This window comes from Caretta caretta, chromosome 11 (assembly GCF_965140235.1).
Source record: "Caretta caretta isolate rCarCar2 chromosome 11, rCarCar1.hap1, whole genome shotgun sequence".
Taxonomy (NCBI): Eukaryota; Metazoa; Chordata; order Testudines; family Cheloniidae; genus Caretta; species Caretta caretta.
In genome coordinates, this window is record NC_134216.1 from 2,615,842 (window position 1) to 2,636,322 (window position 20,481).

Genomic DNA, 20,481 nt, shown 5'->3' on the forward strand with positions numbered 1-20,481 from the left:
GGAAACAGGGTGTTGGCCATTCTCTGTGTCCAGACCCCTGCACACACCTGCCCTCTAGGGCTCTGCAATGATCATACACCCTTACTCCACCCCCTAGATACTTAAGAACTGCCTAGGGGAAACTGAGGCACCCCCACACTATTCAGAGGAAACATTAAGAACAGTCCCACTTCGTCACACCTTAACCAACCATTTTCCTGAAATTTAACTAACCAATCCTAACATGATTATGTAACCGATTATATCCCACCACCTTAATTAGTTTACACCCAGCAAAATTAATTATACAGCAGACAGGAACAATCCCAGAACCAGACAGAGATTATACAGACAAACAATGGGGAAATGGGGACTACAATGACAGAACAACAAAGAAATGAGGATTTCACATCCCAGCTATTGATAAGTGAGTTCTTGCCAGACAGGATGCTATCCATCCAAGTTTCCTTTTACATCTTCTAGGCACTTCCCTTTCTCTGGAGGTGATTGGCACTATCAGGACAGGATTGTATCCTAGCAGCCCAATAGCACCTTATTTCAGTGTGACTAGTTTGGAATGGGAGGAGGTGACCAGTCGCTTCCCAGCTTAGGGCTGCCTTTGCTGCTTAGCCAAAGATCTTAGCCTAAGCACAGGGACTCAGACTGTCGCAGTGAGAGAAGGCCCTTACACCGGCAGACAGTGATTTTGATTCTTTCTTTTATACCTCTAGAACTAGCCAAGTGATAAGAATACACCTAAATTCTTAAAGTACAGGCCTTTGCAGACAGGCCTGAATATCTATATCCTAACAGGTGCGAAGTGCTGGGCACACAGGATCTGAAGCCAAGTCGGGGAGAGAGCGCTTTACCATTAATCTTTATACAGAGAGTCCAAAATTACTCTGCGTCCAGCAAAAGTATTTAAACAGCGCATTTCTGGAGCAAGTCAGAATGGATGATAGCGGGTCTGTGCTCCCCAGCACGGGACACAAGAGTGGCTTGGGGGGGGATGTCAAGCCCCAGGGCAGGCCACTAGAAACACAGTTTAAACTGCAGCACGTTGTAATTGTCCTTTGCTTTGACACGTGCTGGTGGCATTGCATTAGGGCAGTGCCTGAGATCCCAGCCGCCTGCGTGGGGCGCTGCACACACACGCGGTGAGAGACAGGCCCTTTCCCACAGTGACAATCTACACAGACAATATCACGGGCCCGACTGTTCCCTGCACCCCAGTTCAGGCCTGTCAAAGTCAGCTGGTCCCTGTCACCATTACGGTGTGTGTTGGGGGTTAGTAGCTGCTCAGCATTTTGTGAGCCAGGCTGTGGGGGACACTATTAAATAGCGTGACAGGCTTTGAATCTGAAGTGGAGTGACTCCAGATTTACACCAGTGGCTGAGAGCAGCATCTGGCCCACATTTAATATAAAATGGTCAGGTTAAACAAGACACAAGTGAGGCTAATCTGCCATGTGCACCCTTCCCCCTGCTGCACCAAGAGTTAGCCAAACACACATGGCCGCTTTGAACCCAAGCTGAGCGTCCCGTTTCGCTCCAGCTGGCTCTTCCCCATGCCATGTAAAAGGCGAATCCCTTTTCTAAGGGTCTTGCTCTCAAGAGCTTAGACAGGGGTTCTATAGCAGGGAACGTGAACCCAGCCTCGTGGCTCAATGCTATGGTGATGGGCATCAGCATAAGAGGCGAGATCAACCCAGGAATGGCATTTTATTAAAACAGGCTTTAAATGCTTCAGGTTGGCTTTGAATGTGCAACTGGACCTTGCCCAGCCGAGCAAGGTCTCTCCCCATGTTGTGCCGGGAATACGAAAGTGGCCCAGTCTCCTCCAGGTGGTGCTGTGCTCTGCCGAAGAGAATAGGCCAAGAGCCTAGATGCCACCCAAGCGAGTGGCATTACGCCAGGGTGGATTTGGCTTGGTGTTTGGGAATACAGCTCCCTGCCCTTCTGTGGGACACACGCACAAGGAGGCTGAAGGGCAGAGCTAATCATCTTGCAAGCTTGCTGCAGAGGTGGGCCCTTCCAAGCGTTCATTAAGCTGCCCCTCACTGCTACGCTGGGGAGGTGGCGTCATGCTAGGTGTCAACTTTAAAGCAACTCGGTGTGTGACTTGCAAGCACCTGGTGGCTAGGTTTTTTTCCGGTTGCTCCCTGGAGGGGATCACTTCCAGCCAATCTCAAAGGGACGAGTGCATCAGAAAAGCCAGTCAGGCTGCAAGAGAGAGAGAGAGGGATCCATGTGCTTAGAGACATGGTGAAAGGTACATTGCTTGAGTCAGTTAAAACTAGACTGGAGAACTCATTGCAGGATCACTCCTGTCCCAGCTCCTGCACAGGGGAGAGCTAGGACCTGGTAAGTCATTTCCATCTATGTCTGTGCCTCTCCGGGGAAGGCTAGAAATCCTGCGCTCTTAGGAGATGGAAGAGGCTCTCGTCATGAGATGCATGGTGCCACCAACCAGAAACATTAGAAATTCATGAGACAGGCCCCAAAAAAATCGCCGGCATGTCATACAAATCATGAGATTTGAAGAGCTACACGTTGAGTTCCTTTCTTTGCCTTTTGAGCCCTCAGGTCACACACTCAGGTTTTGCTCTGCAGCCAGAAGAGCTAGACCCGTTTTTTTTTTTTTACAGACAGCGGAGATTCTCCCCTAATCACATGACTCCAGATGCTGGGTCTTTAAGTAAAACATCCAGTACCGTGCGATTCTTGCTAAAATCACCAGAGTCGGAAACATGGCATGTGATTGTCCAAGATCGCACCCAGGGTTTGGGCCTGTGTGACACCGACTGATTCACTGCAGGAAAATCATCCGTTTCACCTGCCTGTTCGTCTGGCTAAGAGGGGTAGTGGCTTTATAACAATGTGTTTAGTGCTTAGACGTTATGAAATGCTTGTGAGCTGCTGCCTGCATTAATCTTACTTGTAATAGCATTAGCACGTGCTCTAAAGTAACATTTACATTTTTGCTTTCTAACTGTAAAAAAAGTTCGCTGTGACTCTGTCAGGAGGAAACATCTCCTGCCCATCAAGAAGGGCTCTCAGAGCTCAAAGGGGCTTTGCGTTAATTGGCTACATGGAAAAGGGCTTGGCCCATCAGCTCGAATTCTGGAAGAAGGAACGAAAAACAGGTTTCATCTGTTTGCTCTCTCACGGGGCTGGAGCTACGAAAGAAACGCAGAGATCCCCAGGCTCTACCTGGGTTAGCCCTAAGAGGCATTCAGAGCTGACAGATTACAACAACTCAGTCACCTTTTAAAACCATGGACTGTAACTCATTTGTGTATCTATGTTTACCTGCTTTAACCTTGGAATAACTCGCTCATTTCTTTTCGTAGTTAATAAATCCTTCTTTAGCTTGCTATAGGATTGGCGACAAGTGCTGTCTTTGGTGTGAGATCTAAGGTGCAAACTGACCTGGGGTAAGTGACAGGTCTCTTGGGACTGGGTGTAACCTGAATATTTTGTGATCTTTGGTGTATAACAACCAGCTATCACTCAGTCCAGCTTGCCTGGGTGGCTAGATAGACTGGAGTGCCCAGCGTGGCTGTCTGTGACTCCATCGTGAGACTGGTAAAGCGGTTTAACATTTCACACTTATGAGTGGGTTTGTGAAATCTAATGATAGGACGTGCCACCAGGTCGGGGTCTCTGCCCTCCTTCTTGCCAGTCGGCCTGGAAGTTGGAGCGGCTCACGGCTGTTCACGGGAAGCCATTTCCCTTCTGCCCAGTGGAAACCAGTCCAACACAAGCTCTTGGCCTTGTCAGCAACGCCTCGGGAATGAAAACTGACACAGGTCAGCCCAGCTTCCGGAAACAGTCTTAATCTCCAGTTCATTCTTCTCTTCTCAAAAGCAGTCATGAGCCCCTGACCTTCTGGGCCCACCCATTCCTCCCCATCCAAACCGAGGTTAGCAGTCCCTCCTCCGGAGCGGTCTCTCCATTCCCCTGCACCTTCCCTAGGAACAAGCCTTTTAGTTCTCTCCTTTTTGGGTGCTTTCAAATTACCCACTCCCTCCCTGGGAGCTACCTTTTCATGACCTCTCCTCGCTCGCGGCCCTTCCCTGGCCCTTTCCTCTCCCTCTCCCTCTCCCTACCTGGGGAGCCCCATCTGGACTGATCCTGCAGCCTTCTTATAGGGTTCAGATGCCCCACTACCAAATGGCAATAAGCCCCCACCCACGGTACCCCAGGCAGAGTTGCTAGGGCCATCATGGGGCCAGTGAGGGCTTGATTCTTGTGGCGGGTCACTGGCCCCATGACAGTGATGCTTCAGGAAGATTCCGCTCCCCGCCCCGGGAGTCCAGCAGAGGCCAGACCGGACGTCTCCAGGCACTGCCCTCCCCTCCTCACCCCCTTGCTGATTCACATGCTGCTGAGATTCTCCCGGAGCGCCCCCAGCAGGGAAGCAGAAGTGAGGTGCGGCTGCAGATCCTCTTTCTGGTTGCAAGATGAGACTCGAGGGACGGCCTGAGCTTTCCAGGTCAACTCAGTTTGTCACCAGCCAAAGCAAAAGGCCATCAGCTCAGGAAATGAAATCGGGGGCCTCTTTTCATTTCCCCTGTGAATGGGAGCAAGAACCCTGCTGTGCGTCTCTCTCTCTCTGCTTCCTTTCAGCCTGAGAGATCTCCAAGCACTTCCCAAGCTAGACACGCAGGGATTGTGTTATCACTGGAATTGGTACCGGGGTAATTACCCATTGGAACAATTCACCTGGATCCTTCATCTCTGGAAGTCACGACTGGATGCTCTAACCCAAACAGAAGTGATGGGGATGATGCAGGAATCACTGGCCTGGTCATATTAGATTATCAGAAAGGTCCCTTCGGGCCTTCAAACCCATGAATTTTTACCTGGAGCATCTCCCATCCAAGTGCCAGCCACTCGAGACGGCTTAGCTTGGGAGCTCACAGGTAGCGGGGCCAGGCTGCAGGTATATGACCAGGGACATCCTTCAAACCACATTAACACCTTCACCTGCCCAACAGCCACCCAGAGAGCAGATCATTTGGGCTACGGCATGGGGACTGGGTCTACGCCTGAGAGAAGGGGAAGGTGTCCGGCCTATATTAACTCTGTGGCAGCCAAATTTACAGCCAAATGAGAAGACAAGGCAATAGCTAGGTAGCAACACAAATGCAAAGCGGCTGAGTGGTTGTTTGGCTCCTGGACTTTGGTTCCGAGGTTTGGGTGTGTTCGGGTCCCGTTTGATTTGCCCTGGTTCTGTTCTGTGGGCTCCTGGGCCGGAGGAAACAGCCAGTGTACAGATGTAACCAAGGGCAAACGGTGAAGGTGTCTGGCCACATTCTGCTCTCGCTGTCAATGCAGAAGATCCAGTGTAATGCCATTGAAACCGCAGTCCACCTTCCCCATAGCTGCCCCTCCCTGGGCCAGGGCTGCCCCATGAGAGTTGCTCCTATTCCCTATAGGTCCAGGACAGTCACCCGGGGGGGATCTAGTGTCTTGCCCATCTCCAGCAGCACTGGTTGCTCCCTTCTGGGTGCAGTCTCCTTCACGCTCGCCCTGGTGCCCTCGCTATTTATTTTAGCTCAGTTCAGGCCCAGGTTCAGTTGCATTCAGAGTGTTCGGGTCCGGTTCCAGTTCAAGCCACCAAAAGACAATAACGGCTCAGCTCAGATCTCAATCTTAGTGGACGCAAACTCCAAAAAGAGAGTTGAAACGTAAAACGGAAACTCTTCTGATTGTTTAACCACTAATTTATTTGTTAATTTTAATTTCACATGAGTTTTCCTAGGGTTTTTTTGGCCTGTCGAACAAACAGTCGATTTTTTATTAACACTTTGAGCGAAATCAAGTACCAGCTTCTGATACCTGCACCGGCGTATTGGACCCCAGTGGTGAAGAGACACTGCAGTTTGGGGCATGGGCGTGAGACGCTGCCCCAGGGGTTGGGGATGGGCAGAAGGAGACCTGTTGGAGGAGGAGAAGGATTTGCAAACCGTTACCTTTTCCCCTGCGTTTGAAGAGTTATTGCTAAGGGACAATCCCACCTCTTCTTCCCCCAGGGTGGAGTCTCAGAAAGTGGGCCGCTAGCTCTGGGCCCCCGGCTGCATCCCTCTCCCTCCCTGCTCTTGGGGGTGGGCCTCCTTCTCATCTCAGCCCGTGCTCATCAGCCTGGGCCAGGCCTTTCTGGCCGCACTCACAGGCCTCTTGCGTTGGCTCGTTTACTAACGAGCGTACGATCCCAGCCGCATTTTGAAAAGTGAGCTCAAAAAATGCTGGTCCTTTCTGTTAGCCGGTAACCCACCTTTCTGGGGCGTGCGGCCGGCAGGACAAAATTCTGGGTCTGGTTGGGTTCTGGTTCAAGTAGAAACACTGGTTCAAACTGGTTCTCCTGCTCTGGTTCAACTCCCTGCTAACAGGGAGGGGAGTGAAGCCCAGCAGCAGAGTTCACGGGCTGCGGGCGAGCCAGGAAAGGCGCACCCAGGGCTATGCAAATCCCGAGGGGGCGCATACGAACAGGCGTCATGCAAACAGACCCACCCAGGCTGGGGCGGTGACGATGATGGTGTCTTTTATTACTGCTTCAAGCCAGAGGGTGTGGCAGCAGCCCCAGTCCCAGAGCCACTGCAGCCGGGTGAAGCCGCTGACAGGGACAAGGCCTGGGGGCGAGGCCCGTTGCTGGTGCGAAGGGCCAGCAGGCCCGGCGTGTCTCTCCAACGGAGCCAGCTCCCTATGCAAATCCCTGGGCTGGCCGATTTGCTTAGCTAAGAGGTGGGATGATATGGAAAACAGGACACGGCCCCGAGATGGCATAGATAGGGGAAGGGATACCACAGGCACAAGGCCCAAGGGGGCGAGATATGAGCCCCAGCATGGAATGGGGGTATTGCAGGGACCAGGACCCAGGGAAGATTCAGGGCACCAGGAGCTGGAAGGAAATGAGAGCACTGTGGGCATCGGGGCCCCGTGGGGGAAAGGGGACCCCACCATCGGGGGAGAATAGGGGTGCTGCAGGCTGGCACCTGGTCACAGGCAGGGGGGCATGCAGGCAGTCAACAGAACCCCCAGGAAATGTATAAAGGAGCATCCCCTGTCCATCCCTCGCACATGCACAGAAGGGGGCAGCCTGTCTCAGACAGTCTTCGCTCTGGCCAGCTTCGGGGGGGCTCCACAGGGGAACCCTCCCCCCGCCTCTTGTGCAATGTGCTGGTTTCTAATGACACGCTGAGACTCGGCGATCAAACCAGCGGCTGCTATGGAGCAGGTCCCCAGAGACCTGCCTGGGATGGATCCGTCAGGGCCGGTCTCGCTCCACTCCGGCATCTAGAGGGGCCTTCCCTGGCTGGTCTCCATCCCACGCCAGCCTGGCCTAGGTGGTGGGGGCACCGTGGGGCGGCCGCAGAGTGGGGTGGGGGCCCGGAGTGGAATATCTGCGGGGGGAGGCTGGGGATCAGGATTGGGGGACGTTGGTGGAGCCATTTGGAGAGACCTGTTCCTGGATGCCCCTGCCCTGGTCCTCGCTCTGGTTCCCTTCCCTCAGCACTAACCGCCCCTGGCCATAAAAGGGGACGGGCTGGTCTCCCCGTGGCGTGTCCCAGCCCCCTCAAGGTCCTTCCCCCAGCTCCTGGCCAGGGCTGGATCCGGGCCCGGAGGGTGGTGGGACACAGCAGGACAGAGCAGGTCCTTCCGGCCCTCAGCCCTGGCTCGCCCCCAACACTGCCATCCCCAGGAATCGCCCGCTAAACAGGGAGGGAGCCCAGGGACAAGGCCCTGGAGCCGGCTGGTGGGGCAGGCCCAGCCGGGATGGAAATTCCCCATGAGGCCTGGAAAAAGGCTCACGGATAAAAATAAACAGTCGCAAAGCAGAAGGCCCTGGGAAGCAGCTGGGCTGTGGGATAAACCGTGGGTGGGAGCGCGCTGCAGAGAGGGACCCAGCGGCCAAGGAGGCGGGAACCTGACTCTCCCTTCCAGGAGAGCCGGGATCCCGGGCTCAGCCGACTCCCTCCCCCGTTCAGTGGGGCTCCCACCGCTGCCAACCAGTGACACACAAGCCGTATGAGGAACCGGGCCGCAGACCCTGGATGAACAGGGCCCAGCAGCAAATGCATTAGCCCGAGGCGGAGGCTCGGAGGTCTGGTGGCAGACTGGGCTTTACGAGCCAGGGCCGAGGTTAAAATGGGGAATCTCCTTTCAACACCAGGGGCTGCGGCAGAGATGGTGCCAGGGCCTGGGCAAAGGCACTGGGCTGAGTCCAGGACCCGGGTTGGGCGGCTTAGTGTGCCCGGAACCGAACATCCCAGGCGCAGGGACCCCGCCGCGCGGGATACCCCTTCCCTGCTCCGTGGCCTGACGCTTGTGCCTCTCAGCGGGAGAGGCGGTCCGAGGAGCGGGGTGTGGACCGTGCATGGAGTGGCTTGGCGCTCTCAGAGCCAGGCTGAAGGGCACCCAGACCTGAGACGGCCCTGGGCACTGCCGTACAGGGGGCGAAGGTGCCTGAATCCCATAGGCTCCTCTCCCCACCAATGAACCTCTCCAGCCAGTCACTTTTGGTCTCCGCCAACACGGCTCGCTGCCTGGGGGCTGCGGTTTTTACCCACATGGAGACCCAGCAGCAGCTCGGCCTAGCAGGGGACAGGAAGGAAAAGTGACTGCTAACAGAGCTCTGCCTTGAAGTGATATAAGCCCTTGAAGCTCCTGTCTCTGAGCCCACGGGGGTGCCGGGCCCTAGTCCCATTTGGGACCCAAGCAGCAGTAACCCCACTGTTTCGGGGGTGCTATCGTCTAATTGCACTTGGGGGGCAGGGAGTTGTGCCAGGGAGGGTACTGGGGCCCCAGGAATTCCTAGCCCCACTGGCCTGACTCCGAGCGTTAATACAAACCTCGCCCTGTAGCCTGTCCCGACGGGGTGCAGCGACTCACATATTCACTGCGGGGTTAACGTCAACAAAGGAGCTGAGAATTCAGGTGGGTCCGATCCGGAGAGGTCAGGGCACCTGCTAGACCCTGGCAGGATCGGGTCCCCCATCAGCCCAGAAACTCAGGTCTTACCCCCAGGGAACAAATATAATTGATGAGTATCGTCGTGGGATGGAAGCACACCAGATGGAAGCCACCCCAGCCAGTGAGGTTGCAGGAGGGAGGATCGTTTAGCGAGGAACCAGCCACTCAGAAGCCGAGATCATTCTCGGAATCGACGGCCTGCTTTGAAAAACTAACGTACCAAAATCTGACTGGCCGGGGCATGAGATCCAAGCTTATTCTTTAGGCCAACCAAAGTGCAGAAAACAGCAATGACCAGCCCAGCATCCGTGTGTGGGCGGGGGAGGATGAGGTTACCTGCCTGCCTCGGTCATTAAAATATAACGGCCCAGTAAATCATTGGATCCCTCTGAAAGGTCCACGCTGACCCCTTAGCTGCTGCATCCCCAGCAAGTCCCAGACTTGCCTTGTTGTGGCAAGAGGCCACGGTCGCAGGTTTGGTGTCTCCATCGCAGGGGCCAGGGCATCAGCTGGGAGCTGGAGCCATGCCTTCTGCCTGAAGGCAAGAGGCCCCGCTCTGTGACGTCCCACCCTGCTGGCGCCCGGCCTCCCCTCGCTCGCAGCACCGCGCCCTGCAGCCAGCGCAGCCCTTGGCCACCACCTCCCTCCAGAACTGGGTGTACTGGCGGTTGCAGAAGCCCAGAGTGATGGGTACCACGGCGGCGCTGCTGCTCCCCACGCAGGTGAGGATGAGGAGGGTGTACTTGTCGATGAAGCTGCGGTTCTGGATGGCCAGCACCGAGACGTGCAGGCCGGCCACGTAGGGCACCCAGCACACCAGGAAGATCAGGGAGAGGCTGGCGATGCACTTGGCATGCCTCAGCTCCAGCTGCTGCTCCAGCTCCGAGGGGCCCTGGCCTTGGTTCACGGAGCGCAGCACCTTCTTGATCTCCTGCAGCTGGTGCCTGGCCACCCGCAGCACCCGGATGGACATGAAGGCCATGGCCAGGATGGAGGGGATGAGGAAGCCGTAGATCTCCAGGTAGAGGTAGGCAGTGGGGAAGACCTGGTGGTAGGAGCAGTTGGAGCTGGGTCCCCAGTGGTTCCACCCCAGCACTGGCAGGCAGGCAAAGAGCAGAGGCAGCACCCAGGTCAGCAGCAGGCAGAGGGGCACCCAGCGGTGCACCCAAAAGCAATGGAAGTGCAGCGGGTAGCTGATGCATAAGTACTTCTCGTAGTGCACCACCAGCAGGTTGGCCAGCAAGGCGAGGAAGAGGAAGTTGGGGGCCACGTGGACGAAGAAGCAGATGTGGTATCCCCGGCTATCCTCGAACTGCATCCGAGGGATGAAGGGCAGGGCCGCCCCGGCCAGGAGATCAGCCGACAGCAGGCTGAGAAAGAACCAGCTGGCGGGGCCGTGCAGCTTCCGGTTGCAGAGGATCCCGAGGATGATGAAGAGGTTGGCCAGGATGATGAAGAGCGAGAGTGGGCCCGAGAGCCAGAAGATGAAGCGCATCGGGGAGCTCCCCTGCGCCCCGGCGTGCCCAGAGGAGTTCTCCATCCTCTCGCTCAGCGCTGGCGGCAGGTCGGAACGGGGTCAGCCAGTGCAGCGTGACACGAGCCGGGCGACGCTGCAGACGGGGGCGCGGGGCTCATCCTCCTCTCTCCCCCGGGACAGGCCACAGCCTCCTGCCAGGAAAGAGACCATATTGCAGCGTTATTCTCTGCCTAGACCGCTGGGACAGTGACACGCCCTAGACTGCTCGAGAATCTAACCGGCTCATGAATAAGCAAGACCATTTCCTGTCTAAGCAGCACGAGCCTGCAGCGATGATGACATCGGGCCCAGATGGCGTAAGATCTCCCCAGCCTCCCTGTCCTTTGGAGACCGCCCCCCCGGATACACAAACAGGAGACCATCACCTCGCTGCCTCCAAGGAACTTACAAAGGTCAGGCCCGATCAAAATTTGGCCAGAGCCCCCAAGGACAACCCAGGATGCTGGGTGGGGGGGAGTCTGGAGGGTGCTCAGCGGGGGCATTCGCTCTTCAGAGTCAGTGCTGAGCCCCACATCACAGGATAGGGCTAGGGGGCTGCACTGGAGGGAGCGGGGTGGCCCACCCAGCGGGGGGGGGGGGGCCTGCGCTGGAGGGAGCGGGGTGGCCGACCCAGCCGGGGGGGGCGCTGCGCTGGAGGGAGTTGGGTGGCCCACCCAGCCGGAGGCGTTGTGCCAAGTTTTTTTTTTAAACTCAGGCCTAAAACCAAGTGACTGATATGCTCGCTCATGGCTGTGAAAGATCCCTTGACACTTTGAGCAAGAGTCTAAGCTACTGCACAGGGTGCCCCCTTCAAAGAGAAGACAAAGCAGCAACATATACAAAAAAGGCCTTTAAACCCCCCCCCCCGATTTAAATTAATTGCCGAGCAAAAAGGCTGCGTATGTGAGAAAACGAATAACGATCTGTCGATAGCTCTAAATAGCTAGAGATGTAATTCTTGGGTTTTTTTATTTATTTAAAAAGCAACGTCTACAAAAATCACCTGTCCACAGAGCCGGGCAATTCCGACACAGCAAACAAAAACGAATAATCCATAATATCATCGCAAGAGATTCAGTCACAGTTCCATGACTGCGGCCCAAGAGAGATTTGATTTAATTCCTGCCCATATTCAGCTATTGGTCAATAAATAAATTGATCGTTGCGAACGTCCAACTCTTCAGAACCACAAAGTCAAACAGGCAGGAGGAAGGACTCTTCGTTCTAAATCTCTGTTGAAATCATGTGTCTGCACCGCAGGGAGTTCACTCTTGGCAGCAGATCTCTACCTAACCGACCAGCATGGTTAGATTGTGAAAGTCTCTCTCTGCTGTGTTATGAAAAGCAACACGTTAAAAATGGCTTGGGATTAGGGATTAGGTACTTTACTCAAAGATTGGCTGGCTAATAAAGCCACCAGAGCTCCTGTTCTCGTGAATGATCGTCTCAAAACACAGTGCTACGATCTAACGCCTCCCCTTCCGTATGCGTTGTCTGCTAGTGCCAGTGGCTCTGGGACATTTTTAGTAGTGGGGGTACTGAAAGCCAGCCCCGTTACCTCCCCCCGCCCAGAGGTGGGGCGCAGGGCTGTGTCTCCAGGAGGGGGGCACCCAGAAAGGGGTAAGGGAGCTGAGACCACAGCTGGGGGTGGATGTGGGGCCAGGAGCGGAGTCCCGGGCGGGGGCCGGCAACCGGGACCCCACGTGCGGGGCCAAGAGCAGAGCCCCGTCCATGGGGCCAGGTGCGGAGCCCCAGGCGTGGAGCCCTGGGAACAGGGCCCCCACTGAGCAGGGGGCCGGGCATGGGGCCCTGGGCACAGGGCCAGCAGCCAGGGCCCCAGGAGCAGAGGCCCGGGAGCGGAGTTGGGGCAGGCGCGGGGCCCTGGGCCAGCAGCTGGGACCGGAGCCCCAGGTGAGGTGAGGGGTTGGGGAGCAGAGTGCGGGTGGAGGGCCGGGAGCAGGGCATAGGCACAGGAATCACCCCCAAGTTTTATGCACAGAGCTAGCAGCTGGGGAGTGGGACCCCTGGGGGTGCTGAAGCACCCCCTGCACCCCTACTTCCCACATCTCTGGCTAGTGCTTTATTGCAATTCAGTCCTCTTCAGATCGATTGCTCCTTGGGCCTCGCTGTAGTTACGCTTCAGGTTGGTAGAAGCGATGAGAATCTGAGTGTGTTGATGTTCCAGGTCGCTACCCTCACTTGCACAGAATGTCTGGGGTGAGGAGGAGACAATTGGTAGGTCACCTTGGACTAGGGACTGGCTTGCCATGCCTCAGTTTCCCCACCTGTAATAATCTGGGCAAGAGGCTTTCCGATGTGGGGGCAAAAGGTGCTATCTGCAGGGTCATGATGTGCAGCAGGGCAGAGGTTAACAGTGTTAGGATATAGATATTCAGGCCTGTCTGTAAAGGCCTATACTCTAAGAATTTAGATGTATTCTTATCACTTAGCTAGTTCTAGAAGTACAAAAGAGAGACTCAAAATCACTGTCTGACTGTATAAGGCCTTTTCTCCCTGTGACAGGCTGAGGCCCTGTTCTTAGGCTGAGATCTTTGGCTAAGCAGCGGGGGCAGCCATTAGCTGGGAAGCGACCGGTCACCTCCTCCCATTCCAAACTAGTCACATTGAAATAAGGCAACCTGGGGCTGTTCGAAAGGTGATCTGATCTATCACCTCCAGAGAACAGGAAGAGCCTAGAGGATGTAAAAGGAAGTTTAGTTTGATAGTTTTCTGTTCAGTAAGAACTCACTTATCAATAGACACAGCTGGGAAACCCTTATGTCTTTATAGACGTAGTTGTGAAATCCTCACTTCTGTATTGTTTCGTCATTATAGTTCCCACTTTGCTTCCCCCAGATCCACCGGAGCGCAGGGACTCCTTGCTGAGACTGCCAGAATGGGGACCAATCCCTGCCCAAGGCAATGCCCCTTCCCGCACCCGCCCTGCTGGGAAAGGTAGGGGGACTGTCTGGGGACCAGAGCAGTTAAACTGATGGGAAGCCCCAGACGGAGGACACTTCGAGCACCCAGCAACGGAGGCGTCAAGGCCCGAGTTCCATTCACAGCCCATTGAGTTAACCCACCGGCAGCTGCCACCCGGCTCATTTACAAAGAGCCAGAGAATCATAAAACGCTTTCCGCCGGGGAAACATGCTTTGCCTTCGGGGCAAGAGCGGCAGGCAGTTGCCGGAGCAATAACAGCCACGGGGATGCGCCTTTAATGGACCCATAAAGAGCCCCTGGGAAGGAGCAGGCTTGTTAGGGAGTCAGCAGATTGCCCACGCGGGGAGCCAATTACATCATTACAGCTAGATAATGACCGGCAGGAGCCTTTGATCAAGCCAGACCGCCCCAGCTCAGAGCAGGACACAGCGGAACAAGCTGATCAGCTTTTATTTCATTAAAATGTTGTTTTCTGTTTTGAAGAGGATTCATCTCAGGGGAAATGCGTGGCCAGCAGGGCAATGGCTTCTGCTCAGCCAGGCTAAAGCATGGAACCGGAACTCAGGAGATCTTGCATCCCTGCTTGGCTCTGGATGGGAGAGCTGAGTTTTATTCCAAGTTCTGCCAGTGACCCTGCCCAAGTCATTGTGCCTCAGTTTCCCCATCTGCAAAATGGAGTTAATGCCAGTGGCCCACTTGGGTGGAAAGTGCTTGAAAATCAAATGTGCAGGAGGTAAGGGCGGCGTGTGACAAGGCACTGATAAGTTTTAGTACATGGACAAATTGGTTACTACAAACTGGGCTGAGACCTGCTAACTCGTTTCATATGATCCAGGCAGCAGGGAGTAACCAGTTCTGTTAGCACCCCGGGGTTCCAATTTAAACCAGCGATGATGAAAGGGTCAGAGTGTCTCTCTTCTTGTAGCATGCAACTCCTAACTCAGGGCCTGCTTCCAACCTGTGCTGTAGAGGTGAAATGTTTTTATATCCCCTTCCTAGCCCCTATGAGCTTGACCCACAGAAACCTGAGAGCAGGAGTAGGACCTTCCAGATGGCAGAATCTTGGCTCAGAGGCAGTGACAGGGAACCATCTCCTCTCTCCCCAAAAGAAATATTTCGGATGTTCTGGGAGCTGCTTCTTCTAGGGCAGTGGTTTTCAAGCTGTGGTCCAGGGACACCTTGGGGGGGGGCTGCAGACTATGTCTAAGATTTCCAAAGGGGTCTGGCATCTCCATTCCAAAAATTTTAAGGTTGAAAGCCCCTGTTCTAGGGCCCCTTTCTACCAATCACCAATCTACCAATCATCTTACAGTTCTTTTTACACCGACGAACCCTCCAAATGGGACCTTGAGGGACAATAATTTTGGTTGTACAGAAGAACCTCATGGTGGGAAGTGGAGGTAAGGCCCAGAGTATAATAAAACACACGTTTTATTGTCTCAGAAAACATCCAGTCAATGTGCAGCGACAGTCAAAAAAGGGAACAGAATGCTGGAAATCATTAAGAAAGGGACAGAAAATATCATGTTGCCTCTATATAAATCCATCGTACGCCCACATCTTGAGTACTGTGTACAAATGTGGTCGCCCCATCTCAAAATATATATATATTGGAATTGGAAAAGGTTCAGAAAAGGGCAACAAAAATTATTAGGGGTATGGAACGGCTTCCATATGAGGAGAGATTAATAAGACTGGGACTTTTCAGCTTGGAAAAGAGACGACTAAGGGGGGATATGATTGAGGTCTATAAAAGTAGGACTGGTGCAGAGAAAGTAGATTTGAGAAGTAGTTAACAACACTTCCTTAACACAAGAACTAGAGGTCACCAAATAGGCAGCAGGTTTAAAACAAATAAAAGGAAGTATTTCTCCACACAACGCACAGTCAGTCTGTGGAATCAGAAAATATCAGGGTTGGAAGGGACCTCAGGAGGTATCTAGTCCAACCCCCTGCTCAAAGCAGGACCAACCCCAACTAAATCATCCCAGCCAGGGCTTTGTCAAGCCTGACCTTGAAAACTTCTAAGGAAGGAGATTCCACCACTTCCCTAGGGAACCCATTCCAGTGTTTCACCTCCCTCCTAGTGAAAAAGTTTTTCCTAATATCCAACCTAAACCTCCCCCACTGCAACTTGAGACCATTACTCCTCGTTCTGTCATCTGCCACCACTGAGAACAGTCTAGAGCCATTCTCTTTGGAACCCCCTTTCAGGTAGTTGAAAGCAGCTATCAAATCCCCCCTCATTCTTCTCTTCTGCAGACTAAACATCCCCAGTTCCCTCAGCCTCTCCTCATAAGTCATGTGCTCCAGCCCCCCAATCATTTTTGTTGCCCTCCACTGGATGTTTTCCAATTTTTCCACATCCTTCTTGTAGTGTGGGGCCCAAAACTGGACACAGTACTCCAGATGAGGCCTCACCAATGTCGAATAGAGGGGAACGATCACGTCCCTCGATCTGCTGGCAATGCCCCTACTTATATACCTCCAAATGCCATTGGCCTTCTTGGCAACAAGGGCACACTCTTGACTCCTTGCCAGAGGATGTTGTGAAGGCCAAGACCATAACAGGGTTCAAAAAAGAACTAGATAAATTCATGGAGGATAGATCCAACTATGGCTATTAGCCAGGATGGGCAGGGATGGTGTAACAGAATCATAGACTCCCAGGGTTGGAAGGGACCTCAGGAGGTATCTAGTCCAACCCCTGCTCAAAGCAGGACCAATCCCCAACTAAATCATCCCAGCCAGGGCTTTGTCAAGCCTGACCTTAAAAACCTCTAAGGGAGGAGATTCCACCACCTATCTGATGAAGTGAGCTGTGGCTCACGAAAGCTCATGCTCAAATAAATTGGTTAGTCTCTAAGGTGCCACAAGTACTCCTTTTCTTTTTGCGAATACAGACTAACACGGCTGTTCCTCTGAAACCATTCCAGTGCTTCACCACCCTCCTACTGTCCCTAGCCTCTGTTTGCCCGAAGCTGGGAATGGGCGACAGAGGATGGATCACTGGATGATTCCCTGTTCTGTTCACTCCCTCTGGGGCACCTGGCCCTGGCCACTGTTGGAAGCCAGGATCCTGGGCTAGACGGACTTTTGGTCGGAGCAAGTAGGGCCATTCTTATATACCACCAGTCATCCAACATCCTTCACAGCCTTTATTGGTATGGTGGTTGCTTCACCTAGCCCCGAGATCCAGGCACCTCTGGGGTGGAATGCAGCAGCTATTTCACAGCACCCAGCAACGCTGTAAGCCAGTTTGGGCAGGAAGCGATAAAGCATTCAGTATCTAAATTCAACAGGAAAAGAGGGAGAAGCAGCAAGTGAATTCCTTCCTGGTGGGAATGTGGCCAGAGCAGTGGGAGAACTCTTCTGAAAAGTGCCAGCCAATCTTTGTTAAGCACAGCTGCTTAGGAGAGTGGGGTTTTCACCTCACTGCTCAAATCAGCAGCCCTGGGGTTAGCTGAAACCATTTTAAACAGACTGAAACTGATGCTCTCCAGAGGAGTAAAAGTTTTAACGTTATCGGTTTTAAATCTAGTTCATTCCGCTAAACAGGTCGTTTCCTGGCCCCACTCCTGTGGTATCTGACCCCCTCGCACTCTTTCCTGCGGTGACTCTCAACCTTTCCGGACAACTGGTCCCCTTTCAGGAGGCTGATTTGTCTTGCGTCCCCTAAGTTTCACCTCACTTAAAAACTACTTGCTTACAAAATCAGACATAAAAATACAGAAGTGTCATGGCACACCATGACTGAAAGACTACCGACTTGCTCATTTTTACCATATAATTATAAAATAAATCCATTGGAATATAAACATTGTACTGACATGTCAGAGTCCGGTGTATAGAGCAGTGTAAACAAGTCATTGTCTGTATGACATTTTAGTTTGTCCCGACTTCGCTAGTGCTTTTTATGTAGCCTGTTGTAAAACTAGGCAACTACCTGGTAAGTGGACGTACCCCCGGAAGCCCTCCGCGTACCCCCATGGGTCCACATACCCCTGGTTTAGGACCACTGCTTTAATGAACTTACCCTCCCAACAGCCATAGGAAACAGAAGTGCCATTTTCCCCATTCTGCAGCTGAGGTGTAGAAACACTAAGAGACTGGCCCAAGGCCACCCAGGAAGGCTGTAGCGGAGCAGGAAACTGACCTCGGGCTTCCAAGTCCCAGTCTCGCACCCAAGAAATACAAACATGGATCCGTCTAAAGAGAAACCTTCACCACTGAGACTTGAAACTGAAAATGCATTATCTAGTGAATTACAGAGCTGTCTCTTGTTGCGTCTCGGCAGCGCCAGGCACAACGGGGCCCTGATCTCAGCTACAAGTCATCTCCTCTTGCCATAAACAGCCAACCCCACGTAACAGCTGCCCTGAATAAAGAACCAGAGCAAGGGTCTTTCCTTGTGGGCCAAAGCAGCTCCATTCCTCCCATATCACTCTAGCTAGAAGAAAAACAAGCAAACTCACACCTGGCCGTGCTCGCTGCAGACCAACGCGGGATCCCGGACTCGCAAGGAGAGTAACTGCTCTGCTGCCAATGCAATCACCTCCTCTGGCATTTGGCAGGTTGTGCCCTTTCCCTCCTGCAGCCCACGCACTGTGGAAAGGGCAGCCCCGCTGGCCACAGCATGAGTGCAGAGAAGGCACTGGAGTGTGATGGGAACAGACAGTCTTCAGCCACTCCCCTACTGGGGAAGGGCCAGGGGAGCCAATAGGTCTTTCCCATCTTTAGCTGGGCTGGTTCTTCTCCTTCTCCCAGGCTGAGCAGCCCCCCCCCCCTCCAAATCTCCAAATCCCTGGCAGCAGGCCTGGGAAAAAAAGGGGGGGGGCACGATTCCACTAGTAAATGCACACACAGGGAAGCATTGCCAAGTTCTCTGCTGAGCTCTGGCTTTCCCCAGGACTCTTTCCTTGGGGAGTCTGGTGTCTTAACGGGGCGAGACCAGCCAGGAGGGCATCCCGCTGCATTCTGCAGGTGTCCACGGCTGTGCCAGGGGATCCAGAGATTGCAAGCTGCCCTGGAGCACAGCCTGCCCTTCCCCACCACACTCCTTCCTTCCTGCCTGGGCTGAGATAAGTTTGCCTCAGCGTACAACGGAAATGTGCACAAGCGCATTAACAGAACCAGGCTTCGTCCACCCCACCCCCTGGCACCGTGGCCCCCCTCCAGAGACCGGAGCTGCATAAAGGAGAGAGGGTAGGTTAAAAGCATGTAGGATAAATTAAGAAAATGCAACGGGCCAGGGGCAACAAGGCAGCATCAGCTTGTGTTTTGATAACATCTCTCTTCAGGAGATCCCAAAGCGCTTTAGACAGCAGTTAGTTAAGCCCCACCGCCCTGTGTATTATCCCCCTTTTATATATGGGGAAACTGAGCCAGTCACTCCAGAAGTCATTGGCAGAGCTGGGAACAGAACCCAGGGATCTAGGTGTCTCGGCCGCCCCAACTGGCAGGACTCTGAAGGGGAGGCGGCAGACATAGGACAGAAGGAAACTGCAAAGAGCCTGGCCAGATCACGGGCCCAGGGGCTGCAGGAAGCGAGGGGGAACAGAGCCCTCATGAGCGTAAAGCCCTGATACCAAGACCCTCTCAATTCCCCAGAACCAGCTTCTCGGGCTGGGCCATGGTCGCAAGGAGCCTACTATCCACCCCTCCCCATACAGCCTCCAGGGGAACAGGCACCATCTGCCCTCTCTAACTCCTGCATGGAGCAGGCTAGCAGGGACATTGGCGATGCATGCCCTCCTTCTGGGACAATGGGGGGGGGAATCATGTCCCTTCCAGGGTGGGGAGGAAAAGCCACCACAATGGCTGGGCCGTGCGGCCCCTTCTCCATCATCTCCCCCTCTCCCCAGCAGATCGGCCACCCTCCAGGCACAACCCCCAGCCCTGGCTGGGACAAGGGATCCTCCCTCCCCATGTTTGGTTTGGGTCCGTGAGTCCCTGCTGCCCCCGAGAGAAGCAGTGGCCAAAAGACAACTCCCTCCCGCCGCCCGCCATGCTGGGTGTGACCCTCAGCCAGCTCCATGTGTGCCCCCTTGGACCTGGCCCTGCCATCCCTCTGGCCACACAGTAGGAAGAACGGACCAGCGGCCAAGGAGCCTGCCTGGAACTCCAGACAGCTGGATTCAATTCCCCTCTGCTCAGGTGACACTGGCCATGTGACTTGATCGCCATGCCTCAGTTCCCCTCTGTACAGTGGGGACAGCCCTGCCCTGTCTCACAGGGGAAGGGGGATAAATACGTTAGCAACTGTGCAGCGGGCAGGGTAGGCGGTCACGGGACCCCAGAGACGCACCTTGAACCCAGATACAGCAGGAGGGTTTCGGGGAGCCCTTTGGGGGCTGGCGCAGCTCTCCGGAGGCCCACAAAGGTTTCTCTTTGCTACCTTAGGGGCTTTATTCTGATGCTCCCCTGCAGCAGGCCTGAGATTTGAACGCTGGGGCTGGGATCGCTCGGAGGGGGCACCTGAGACTCTGGAACCCCCTTCCTCCATGAGGCAGGGAGATCCCCAATTGGCTGCCTTTCAGCGCATGGCCAGCAGCATGGCCGAGATCCCAGGGCAGCCTCATCTGCACCCAGGTGAGCAGAGCCTGGCATTACAGCCTGCCCAGAGAAGCTGGCTGCCTGCCCTGACACATGCTACCATCTGACGGGCCCAAACCGGGTCCAGCATGGCAGCGGTCAGGAACCAACCGGCACGGCAGGGAGACAGCGGTTGGCACACAAGAGAGGCAGCCCTATGGGGCCCCAGAGAGAACTGCTGGGACACAGAGCCTTTGGAGGGGAGAGAAGGCAGAACAGTCCCACAGTGAAGACAATTTAGGGGAATCAGTTCCCCATGGGGCACCCCCATAACCCTTCACTCCCGCATCTCATCAGCACTTCCCAGGAGCATCCACATGCAAGGAGGAGGCGGGCAGATCGGTTTCTCATTTCACCCCAGCTGCCCGCTCCCTGCAACCCCCTAGGATCTGCCAGTATCAGCACCCAACGCCCCCCCGTTCCCCCTCCCCGGGGCTAGATCCCAAAGAGGGATCTGGTGCAACAGGCGG

At 54.5% G+C, this 20,481-nt stretch overlaps 1 protein-coding gene across 2 annotated transcripts; it reads right to left on the reverse strand.

Moving 5' to 3' along the window:
• Positions 1-5,690: 5,690 nt before the first annotated feature.
• Positions 5,691-20,440, reverse strand: GPBAR1 (G protein-coupled bile acid receptor 1). Of its 2 annotated transcripts, XR_012664318.1 has the most exons (3): positions 11,478-20,440; positions 8,838-10,626; positions 5,691-5,925 (listed from the first exon to the last, which is right to left on the reverse strand). XR_012664318.1 is itself a non-coding variant. In XM_048868773.2 (2 exons), exon 2 carries the CDS (start codon positions 10,496-10,498, stop codon positions 9,464-9,466), a length of 1,035 nt encoding a protein of 344 aa, XP_048724730.1. In that variant the 5' UTR covers positions 10,499-10,626; positions 11,478-20,440; the 3' UTR covers positions 5,691-9,463. The 2 variants fall into 2 exon arrangements, 1 of the variants encoding a protein (XP_048724730.1); XM_048868773.2 differs by having other exon boundaries at positions 5,691-10,626.
• Between the last annotated feature and the right edge of the window lie 41 nt (positions 20,441-20,481).

What these genes read in the sequence shown, in the direction of transcription:
- GPBAR1 (XM_048868773.2), bottom strand. Translation starts at nt 10,498, where the DNA reads ATGGAGAACTCCTCTGGGCACGCCGGGGCGCAGGGGAGCTCCCCGATG.